Genomic DNA, 12,022 nt, shown 5'->3' with positions numbered 1-12,022 from the left:
TATACAAACATAAAAATGACCCAGCAGTCATCTTGGTATCTACATCAATACAAAACAAAGAAGATGAAGACACAGTAACATAGCAAATTCACATTAATGGCACCCTATCACTGAGAATACTGGTGCACCAGACCGCCCTGTAATAGGTGTATGGCCAGATCCTTAGAAGTGTTCAAATGGTAACAACGCGTTTCAGACCAATTTTTTTCCCCCCTTCTTCAGAAGAGAAGGGTGCAAAAATATGTCCATAAACATAAAACAGTACAATGCCAACACTGTGCCCATCATGTAATTGTAGGTAGTCATAACAAATGAGTATAAACAAAAATAAAAATGCGCAGTACACAGCGGACACTATCCGATGGGGGACCATATTTGATAGGACACAGGCCCGGATCAGGTGTAGAATAGGCAAGTACAGCAAGTTTTGTACTACATTGTTAAATATATATTAGGCTTAGAATATGGCACAGAGCAGGTTTAGCATTAGTTTTTAGGTTTTGCCTGGACTTACACTTTAAGACCCCCCCCCCCCCCCCAAGTCATACTTTCAGAATAGGTTTTAATGGACAGAGGTTATTTCCAGTTAAAGGAAACATAAGCAAATTAAGGCTATAATCGAGGACCCACTTGGTGACGTTCAGGACAAAATGTGACGGCTCTAAGGCTGGGTTCACACTGCTGCGGGGGGAGATCCGGATGTGATTCGCACCGCAAATCACATCCGATCTCCGTAGCGATGCGAGTACAGCCATACAGATAGTATGGCTGAATTTGCATCGCTCCCGCAGCAAACTCGCACGGGACCCTTTTTTTGGTCCGCAACAGAATCGGATCGCATGGGGGTTCACACCATGCGATCCGATTCCTGTGCGAGTCGGCAGATCGCACTGCGATATGCGGACGGATCTGGGGGTGTCATTAACATATCATTGACACTCCCAGCCGTCCGCATAGGGCAGTGTGAACTGCCGGCGGGAGTAATGCGATGCGGAAAAACGCCGCGGATTCGCGGCGTTCCCGCATCGCAGCGGTGTGAACCCGGCCTTAAAGTTACTGATGAGATCCTGATGCTTAAAAAGTCAAAAACCATACAAGTTAAAAAAAAAATAATAATGAATAAAGACATCTCAAGGCTACAATACAATTAGGATATCAGTTCAACTTACTTATATCAGTTCAACTTACTTTTTATTCCACCCGCTGTAGTGAATGAAGTACTTCACCTGCTTGTCTTTAACTGCAACTTTCACACACTAAAGAGAGAAACAAAATGTAATCTAAAACATTGAAAAACCAAGCGACAATAGGGTTGATTTATCAAAGGCAACTAGGCAGTTTACTTTGCAAGGGAATATTCCCCAGAGCTTAATTTTACAAATAACAACCAATTACAGAAGGAGAAAAAAAAAAAAAAAAAAATTGGGTAATGGAAGTCAGCAGAGTTTCACCTTCATTCACCAAGTTGTAAAGAAAGTTCTCTTACACAATGCAACTTCCCTTGCAAAGGTAGAAAAAAAAAAAAAAAAAAATATATATATATATATATATATATATATATATATATATATATATATATATATATATATATATATATATATATATATATAATTTTTTTTTTTTTATTACAAAAACTTTAAAAATACATAAACAGAAAAATTCACTTTGAACACAAAATGCCTAGGAAGAATAAAAACATAACCAAAACCACCATAACCTCGTATTCATAGTGATCATACGTCTACTGAGAGACAATAATGTGTATACAGTGCCTTGCAAAAGTATTCACCCACCTTGGTTTTTTCCTATTTTGTTACATTACAGCCTTTAGTTGAATGTTGTTTTTTTAACCTGAATTCTATGTGATGATCAGAACACAATAGTCTAAGTTGGTGAAGTGAAATTAGAAAAATATTTACATAAAACCATTTTTCAGAAATAAAAAACTGATAATTGTCATGTGTGTATGTATTCACCCCCTTTGTTATGAAGCCCAAAAAAAAAAAAGCTCTGATGCAACCAATTACCTTCAGAAGTCACATAATTAGTGTAAAGACGTCAACCTGTGTGCAATCTAAGTGTCACATGATCTGTCATTAGATAGACACACCTTTCTGAAAGGCCCCAGAGGCTGCAACACAAGAGGCACCACTAACCAAACACTGCCATGAATACCAAGGAACTCTCCAAACAAGTAAGGGACAATGTTGTTGAGAAGTACAAGTCAGGGTCAGGTTATAAAAAATATCCAAATCTTTGATGATTCCTAGGAGCTCCATCAAATCCATCATAACCAAACGGAAAGAACCTGGCACAGCAGCAAACCTGCCAAGAGACGGTCGCACATCAAAACTCACAGATCGGGCAAGGAGGGCATTAATCAGAGAGGAGCACAGAGATCTAAGGTAACCCTGGAGGAGCTGCAGAGTTCCACAGCAGAGACTGGAGTATCTGTACATAGGACGACAATAAGCCGTACGCTCCATAGAGTTGGGCTTTGGGTGGCCAGAAGAAAATGGCATGTATTGAGTTTGTGAAAAGGCATGCGGGAGACTCCCAAAATGTATGGAGGAAGGTGATCTGGTCTGAGGAGACTAAAAATAAACTTTTTGGCCAAAGAAAACGCTATGTCTGGGGCAAACCCAACACAATCACCCAAAGAACACCATCACCACCGTGAAACATGGTGGTGGCAGCATCATGCTATGGGGATGTTTTTCAGCAGTCAGGACTGGGAAACTGGTCAGAGTTGAGGGAAAGATGGACGGTGATAAATACAGGGAGATTCTTGAGCAAAACCTGTAGCACTCTGTGTGTGATTTGAGGCTAGGACGGAGGTTCACCTTCCAGCAGGGCAATGACCCCAAACACACTGCTAAAGCAACACTGTGTGGTTTAAGGGGAAACATGGAAATGTGTTGGAATGGCCTAGTCAAAGCCCAGACCTCAAACCAATAGAAAATCTGTGGTCAGACTTCAAGATGGATGGTTTGCGCTTGTGAACAGCAATCTTTAAGGAGCCGGAGCAGTTTTGCAAGGAGGAATGGTCAAAAATCCCAGTGGTGAGATGTGGCAAGACTCGGAGACTTATCCAAAGCGACTTGGAGCTGTGATATCTGCAAAAGTTGGCTCTACAAAGTATTGACTTTAGGGGGGTGAATAGTTATGCACATTGACTTTTTCTGTTATTTTGTCCTATTTGTTGTTTGCTTCACAATTAAAAAAAAAAAATCTTCAAAGTTGTGGGCGTGTTCTGTAAATTAAATGATGCAAATCCTCAAACAATCCATGTTAATTCCAGGATGTGCGGCAACAAAACACGAAAAATGCCAAGGGGGCAAGGCACGGTGGAAGTGGGTATGGTGTAAAATTGCTTTGCTCTACATGTTGCGCGCCTTAGCGCTTCCTCAGGAGCTTTAGGCAAGTGTTAAATTGTACAATGTAGCCAAGAGTAGTCTTCAAATGGTTAAGGAGAATATTGATCACGGGAAGCAAGAGGCAGCCAACATATAACAAAAACGTAGCCCGGCCAGGTGATAAAGCAGGAAAAAAAATCTATTTCAAAAGGTTGTCAAAAATAGTATAACTGAAAACCAAGTTTCATTTCAGGTGCATAAACAGCCACCGGAATTGAGGTCCATACACAATAAAAAAATCACCTGTTGGATTGTTGGAGTGAAGAGCTCCGTCAGTGCTAAGGCACAGCCAAGTAAACAGCTCCACTGCAGACCTCCAACCAAACTCCTGCTTGCAGACGGCAAAGACAGCTTTGATAGCCTAAAGCACCTGAGGAAGCGCTAAGGCACGCAACATGTAGAGCAAAGCAATTGTACACCATACCCACTTCCACGAGCCTTTATGGATACACGTTCTCGTCTCTCAATAGATGTATGATCACTAGGAATACCAGGTTACGGTGGCGTTAGTGGTTTTGGTTATATGTTTTTATTCCTCCTAAGCATTTTGTGTTCAATGTCAGTTTTCCCATTTATGCATTTTTAACTTTTTGTAATGAAATATTTTTATGAAAAATGTGTACCTGTGCCTAAAAAAATCCACACTTTTTTTTCCCCCCCAATTCAAATCTATCCCTTGCAAAAGGTAACAGCCTAATTGCCTTAAAGCGTTTGTTAGCCCAACACTTCGTATTCCATGATATGTGGCTGCTGTACCATCTACTTGTATGAGGAAGTCTCCAGTTCTCTTTGTATTGCTTCCTTTGTGTGAAATCCCTGGTGCCAAGTGTATAAAACTGCCAACATCAAGAAAACAGCACATGTATGATGCGCAAGAGTGCAACAGGGTATATCCGCCACTTTTATTGATATCTATTTAAAATAGAAGAAGAGGATTGGCCAGATACGCCCAAAAACAGTAAACTTTGCTCACATGCATGTAAATCCTAACAAAAATAAATACATAGGACTAAATCCATATGAATACAGGTACTCAAAGATAATAAAGTGTACCGCCAAAGAGGAACTGTGGACAAGCCACATAAGTTGCTACGTTATGTCCCAACATGTTTCGGAATAGTATTCCTTCTTCGGGGGGGGGGGAGGATTTGAGTACCCAATCCTTTCTAAATTGTAGAATTTGTATATATTAGCATTATACGAATTAATGTAACATACCTACATGTTAGAAAGGATTGAGTACTCAAATCCCCCCTGAAGAAGGAATACTATTCTGGGACATATAGCAACTCATGCAGACTGAACACAGTTCTTTTTGGCAGTACCCAGGGTGCACTTTATTATCTTCGAGTTCCCCCTTTTCATATGGATTTATGAATCAGAAAGTTGCAAGAGGCACCAACACAGGATGGAACTGTGGGGGCCTAAGGTACCGCATCCTAAATTTGAATTAAAAAAAAAATGAAAAACTATTTCCAATAGCAACTAAATCTCTTCAATATGAAATAGAAGATTATATTATAATATATCTAGCTATATATCTTGAATCGAGTCATACAAGACATAATGATAATATACACTATAAGCTCATAGTCTCTACATGTTTCGAGAAATTTTGCTTCTTCAGGAGAAAGAGGCAAATCACTGATGCTGTCCTGCAATCTTATAGGTATTATTGAGCCCACTTTTTAATATATTTAACCACTTGCCGACCAGCGCACGACGATGTACGTTGACAGAATGGCACGGGCAGGCAAATGGGCGTACATGTACATCCCTTTAAATTTGCTGCCCTGCCATCAGGAGCGCGCCGCCGGCGGCGCGCTCCCGCGCTGGTCGGGACCTCCGTGAGTCCGGTCGCGGGACCCGCGGACTCGATCGCCGCGGGCATCCCCGCGATCGTCTCACGGAGCGGCCGTATGAAGAAATGCTGTTGTAAACAACATTTCTCCATTCTGCCTAGCAACTAGTGACGCTGATCTCTGCTCCATGTGATTGGAGCAGAGATCAGTGTTCACTAAATGAAAGCCCAACCCCCCCACAGTTAGTAACACACCCCTAGGAACACTTAACCCCTAAACTGCCACCCACTGGTTAACCCCTTCACTGCCAGTGTCATTTACACAGGAATCACTGCATTTATATAGCAGTGATTATTGTATAAATGACAATGGTCCCAAAAATGTCCGATGGGTCCCCCACAATGTCGCAGTCACAATAAAAATCGCTGATCGCTGCCATTACTAGTAAAAAAAAAAAAAAAATAATAAAAAATTATTAATAAAAATGCTATAAAACTATCCCTATTTTGTAAACGCTATAACTTTTGCGCAAACCAATCAATAATCGCTTACTGCGATTTTTTTTTACCAAAAATATGTAGAAGAATACGTATCGGCCTAAACTGAGGGAAATAATTTTTTTTTATATATTTTTGGGGGATATTTATTATAACAAAAAGTAAAAAAAAAATAATGCAATTTTTTTCAAAATTGTCGCTCTATTTTTGTTTATAGCGCAAAAAATAAAAACCGCAGGGGTGATCAAATACCACCAAAAGAAAGCTCTATTTGTGGGAAAAAAAGGACGTCAATTTTGTTTGGGAGCCACGTCGCACGACCGCACAATTGTCAGTTAAAGCGACGCAGTGCCGAATCGCAAAAAGTGGTCTGGTCTTTGACCAGCAAATTGGTCCGGTCTGAAAGTGGTTAAGATTATACAATTGTTACAATTATTTAACCCTTTCTCGCCTTAGAATGCTTATCAAGCTCCTGAAGAAGCGAAATTTTGCAAAACATGTAGAGCCTATGAGCTTATGTAAAGTTGTATATCATCATCATTATGTCTTGTAGGACATGATTCTTGATAAAAACATTTTATAATAATATTATATATATATATATATCATATTGGAGAGATTTAGCTGCTATTGCAAATTTGCATTTTTTTTTTAAAGTGGTTGTATACCCACTTTTTTAACTTTTACTAGCTCATTATGCCTTTTGCTTTGCAGGTCAGAAAAAAAAAAAAAAAAAATGTGCGGGTTAACTACCGCTTTAAATATCTTATTGTAATGTACTAACCATTAATAAAATAGTTTATTTTTCTATGATTGATGCCTGGAAAGCCCATTTTTTCTACTTCTTTTATTTGATTCATATGGATTTAGTCCTATGTATTTTTGTTATGACTTTTATGACTTGGGCCCCTTTCAAACTGACGATCCGTTCAGGCCCGCATGTCAGTTTTTCAGGCGGACCTGAACGGATTGCTCCATAGAGGTCTATGGAGCGTCGGATGTCTGCGGTGACATGTCCACTGACATCCGACCCGCTCCGATCCGAAAAAGTGTGACGGAGGAAAAAGCGCTTTTTCCGATCCGCAGACGGATGGATCGGGTGATGACGGACACTGCGGCCCGTCGTCATCCGATCTCCCATAGGGGAGAGCGGCGCTGTGACAGGTCTGTCCCTGCGCAGTGTGCAGAGACGGACCTGTCATCTCCCTGCTCAGCGGGGGATCGACGGAGTGATCCCCGCTGAGCAAACGGATATCCACGGGGCGGATCAGCACTGATCCGCCCCGTGTGAAAGGACCCTAACATGCATGTGACCAATGTTTACAATTTTTTCGGGGTGTATCTAGCCCCTCCTCTTATTCCATTTTAAATTGATATCAATAAAAGTGGCGCTGTCACCTTTTAAAAATGAATCGAACGTTTCCATTTAGAATTCTGCCTAAAAAAAAAGTCCAAGGGGGATGCATCCTGCTGCACTCCTGTGCATCATACATGCACGAAGCAGGAGAGCACAGTGTGGTCAGTTTTCTTGCTATGCTGGGAGCTCAGTGTACTTTCTCCAATGATCAGACTTGTCCTGACACTCGCCCGCGCCCCCCAGCACAGCCATTCACTGGGAAGCTCAGTGTACCGCTGCTTCATAAAACCATTTTTCAGAAATAAAAAACTGATAATTGGCATGTGCGTATGTATTCACCCCCTTTGTTATGAAGCCCATAAAAAAAAAGCTCTGGTGCAACCAATTACCTTCAGAAGTCACATAATTAGTGTAAAGACGTCCACCTGTGTGCAATCTAAGTGTTACATGACCTGTCATTACATAGACACACACCTTTTTGAAAGGCCCCAGAGGAGGCAACACCTAAGCAAGAGGGAATGTGATCACTTATGAAAAAGGGGGGGGAAGCATTTGTTCTTTTCTCTTTTACAGTGTTTTTATTGAATAAAGACAAACTCACAAAAAAACAGTGAACAGACGCCAAGGCCAACGTTTGAGACTTAAGGTGGTGTTGCCACCAAAAAAAAAAAAAAAAAAAGTTTAAAATTCTTAAAAAAAAAAAAAGTAGTCTGCCTTCTTCATTGCCCAGGCTGGTGACATCACTTCCCCTCGCACCGCACAGTCATCTGGGACCTGTCACGTGTCCCATATGACTGTGCTGAGTATCACGGCGCTCGCACATGCACAGTGGGTGCCCAGCTGTGAAGCCACAGCCTGATGCCCACAGTAAGAATGATGGCGCCGCGAGCGGAGAGGGGAACGAGGGGGTGCTTCGTTCCCCCGCATCACTGGACCCTGGGATAGGTAGAGTGTCCGATTATTAAAAAAGTCAGCAGCTGCAGTATTTGTAGCGGACTTTAAAATTATAATTTTTTTAGGGGGGCACCCCACTTTAAATCATATACCCCCACACACTAATAGGCCTCTTATTGTTATAACCAGTAACAAAGAAAACTAAAGGCAACCAGGTGGGGGCCTTGATATCATTGCGGTCTATTAGGGTAATGTAATAATTATCAATGCAGCTCTCAATGATCAAAGCCTAGAGAATAAACTAAACCAACATTTCTGAAATATACATGTACCTGAGATCAACCAATGTTTGCATATAGAGTCCAAGAGCCTTATCAGGGGCCAAAAAAAAAAAAAAAAAAAGTGTGGGGAGGAGTCACGAAGAAGAAAGCCTGCCCCACCCCAGGGAATCCAAGGCCATCACTGGTAGGCTCAGGGGAAGTTCTATTAGGTCCAAAAAGCCGGAAAGCCGGCTCATTGCTGGAAACTGGTCCAACCAGGGTTGCCAATTCTTAAAGTATATATTTTTTTTATATCTATACAAAAATGTTTTGCTTTTCATTTCTGATTTTAAACTTTTACAAGGCGATTGTTCACAATCACTTTAAAGCGGTTGCAAAGGCACAAGGCTTTTTTTTGCATGACGGTAAAAATCCTGTGTGCAGCTCCCCCATCAACCCCCCTAATACTTACCCGAGTCCCATCTCCATCCAGCGGTGTCCATGAGAGCCTTGCCTCTCCAGAGACTTGCACTCCTAATTGTTTTTTGGCAGCATCAAGAGCCATTGGCTCCTGCTGCTGTCAGTCACAGCCAGTCAGCCAATCAGGAGACAAAGGGGGCGGGCCAAGCCACAGCTCGTTATGTGAATGGACACACAGAGCAACAGGTCATGAGCATGCCTGCTTGGGTGCTGCTCCTTCCACTCATGCCGGTTTCAGGTGCTGCATGGGTCTAAATGAGTTCCCCTGCCAGTCAGATCGCCCCAACTGCCCCCGCCCCCCCAATCCATGGTCGCACCAAGCGCCATCTCTCCTTCTCTTCCTCCGCCTGCATCTTCTCCCTGCACAGATCGGTCAGGCTGGGGATTGTGGCAGGGGGGTGTGGGCGTAGTGGTGTGGACGGAGGTGAAGTTGGGCCTTGGTAAACGTGTTTATCAATATCCCCCCCCAGTAGAAAAGGGGGGAACATGCAGGGATCACTACTGATCACTTCTATGTGCACACTGACAGCCTGATACATTGTAACCAAGAGAGTGTTACAATGTATCAGGCTGTTATTTTCTGAATGAATGGAATCTCTATACAGATTCTCATTCATTCAGGTAAAGTGATACAGAGAAAAAGTTCCTTTCTCGGTCTCAAAAAAAAAAAAAAAAAAAAAAAAATGATATGGGGTATTTGGTGATCTCACCAAAAATCCCTGCCCCACTAAAAAAAAAAAATTTGGGGTAAAAAAGTAAAATTAAAAACCAAACAAAAAACCACAAAGAGCCCCCTCACCCTGGAAGAGCCCGGGCATCGGCGGTAAAACTAGCAGCACTTTACCATCGTGTTTGCGGAGCTTTTCACCCCCGCTAACGGCCAAATAAAGGGTTCAAATCGCCTGCAAGGCGCCGCTGCCTAGGTGCTTTGGCGATGCTGCCCATTGATTTCAATGGGCAGGGGCACTTTAGGAGCGGTGCGTACTACTGGAGAAATAAATCATTTGCAAACAGAGAGCACTAGATTTGGTGTTTTTATCCCCCTGTCATACCGAATACACCAGAGGGAAACCGGAGACTGGTGAAGCCAGTGAGGAGGAAGAGGGTGATACGGAGGAATTATCAGCATCACGTTGGGCCGATTCACGGGTTACCCCTCATAGGGGGATCCGCTTTGTCTGACCTGCTGTTAAAACAGGGGTCAGATTGTAAGGTGAGCGGCTAGAGCACATTGGTGGAGGAGAGCACGAGGATTTCTTGGTATTACAAGTGTGCCGTTTTGGGTGAAGATTCTACTTTGGATATTTATCAGTAACTTGGTCTTTAGAGCGTTCCTGAAGCTCCCGTGTTGGAAACAATGCTCAAGTCGGTCTCATCTCTGTGCATGGCAAGTCTACCACTTCTATACCAGGCCTATTCTGGCACTCCTCTCCTACATGTAAAAATCATCGTTACTCAGAACTCCCAAACATTACATATATGTATTTTTTTTTTTTTTAGCAGACACTGCTAAAAAAAATTAAATGGCTGTCGTTGCAACTTTTATGTCACATGATATTTGCGCAACAATTTTTCAAACGCATTTTTTGGGCAGAAAAAACTGTTTTATGAATTAAAAAAAACAAAAAATAGTAAACTTAGCCCTTTTTTTTTGTATAATGTGAAAGATGATGCTACGCCGAGTAAATAGATACCAAACACGTCACGCTTTGAAACTGCGCACACTCGTGGAATGGTGCCAAACTTCAGTACTTACAAAATCTCCATAGGCAACACTTTAAATATGTAACCTGTAAAAATTCTTAAAGCGGGAGTCCACCGGGACTCCGCGTTTTTTTTTTTTTTTTTTAAAAGCCAGCAGCTACAAATACTGCAGCTGCTGACTTTTAAAATAGTGACACTTAACTGTCCAGCGCGCCCGCGATGTTGGCACCCGAAGCCGATCGCTAGGTCGTCTGTCGGGTCCTGCTGCCGCCATCTTGGGTATGGGAATCAGGAAATGGAGCCTTTCAGCTTCATTTCCCGGTTCCCTACTGCGCATGCGCGAATTGCGCTGCGCAATAAGGACACTCCCCGCTGCCTCTGGGAGCTGTGTGTTTCCCAGCAGGCAGCGGGGCACTTGCGGGAAGGGGCGGGCACTTGCGGAAAGGGGCGTAAGTTACACCCCTTTCCGCAGAGAGCTGTCCCGGAAGTGGGTGCAGTTACCTGGATTATCCAGGTAACTGCACCCCCCTCCCCCTGAAAGGTGCCGATTGTGGCACCGGAGGGGGGGAGGATTCCGATGAGCGGAAGGTCCACTTTAGGGTGGACCTCCGCTTTAAGAGTTACAGAGGATGCTATAATTGCTATAATTGTTGCTCTCACTCCAATGCACGCAGCAATGCATCAAGTGTGGTTTAAACAGCGTTTACATATGTGGTCGGGATTTGCATGTGCGTTTGCTTCTGTGCGCAAGGACAGGGACAATTTTTTTTTTAATAAAGTGTAAAAAAAAAAAAAAAAACATAATAAAGCAATAGTCTTTTTTTTTTTTTTTTAAAGACTTTATTGCTTTATTATAAGTTTTTTTTACACTTTATTAAAAAAGAAAAAAAAAAAAGCGATCATTTTTATTCCTATTACAAGGAATGTAAACATGCCTTGTGATAGGAATAGTGCGTGACAGGTCCTCTTTATGGAGAGATGTGGGGTCAATAAGGCCTCCACATCTCTCCTGCAGGCTGGAAAGCATCAGATCGAAAAAAATAAAATAATAAAAAACAAATTACAGGATCTGATACTTTCAAGCAGAGATCGCCGTTTTTTTTTTTTTTTAAAATCCGCGGCCCAGACGTGAGGTCATAACATCGCGCCCGAGCCTCTGACGGTCTTAGAGATGACTGGTGACCATCTGGTCACTGGAAATCTCTATGCGGCGGCGGATTCTTTATCCGGGTCCCTGATGGCACTGGAGAAGCACCAGAGGTGCCCCCTCCCATTGCCTGTAAGAACGATCAAGCGGCTGAGCAGCCGCTACGATTGTTCTTATGGTGCACAGAATCGCTGGCAAAAAAGAATGACATCTGAATGATGCCTGCAGCTGTACCCATCACTCAGATATCCCCACTGAAAGTCACGATCACGTCACGACATCCTTTTGCTGGAAGTGGTTGTAAACCCTTAGTTATACTCAGTGAAGCGACTGGCCCCAGGTGATACATAGATGAAAAATCCTCCTACACAAGTTGTACCTCCATCTACATTCATCTTTCCCCTACATCCATTTAAAGAGCAGAATTTACACAGGATCTCTCAGCTCTGAAAAGCAGGGAGCGGA

General features: G+C 42.5%; 1 protein-coding gene across 4 annotated transcripts in view; it reads right to left on the bottom strand.

Annotated features, from left to right (window-relative positions):
* Positions 1-12,022, bottom strand: part of MORF4L1 (mortality factor 4 like 1) — an 84,987-nt gene that overhangs the window by 33,536 nt on the left and 39,429 nt on the right. For all 4 annotated transcript variants that reach the window (XM_077469171.1, XM_077469168.1, XM_077469169.1 and 1 more), the window contains one exon: positions 1,189-1,256. In XM_077469171.1, the coding sequence (XP_077325297.1) occupies positions 1,189-1,256 (68 nt within the window). The remainder of the gene's footprint in view (positions 1-1,188; positions 1,257-12,022) is intronic.

Source organism: Lithobates pipiens, unplaced genomic scaffold (assembly GCF_037356315.1).
Source record: "Lithobates pipiens isolate NorthernLeopardFrog02 unplaced genomic scaffold, aLitPip1_a1.2 Scaffold_8, whole genome shotgun sequence".
NCBI lineage: Eukaryota > Metazoa > Chordata > Amphibia > Anura > Ranidae > Lithobates > Lithobates pipiens.
The sequence above is the reverse complement of the archived record's forward strand: the minus strand, read 5'-3'. Positions and strand labels throughout refer to the sequence as shown.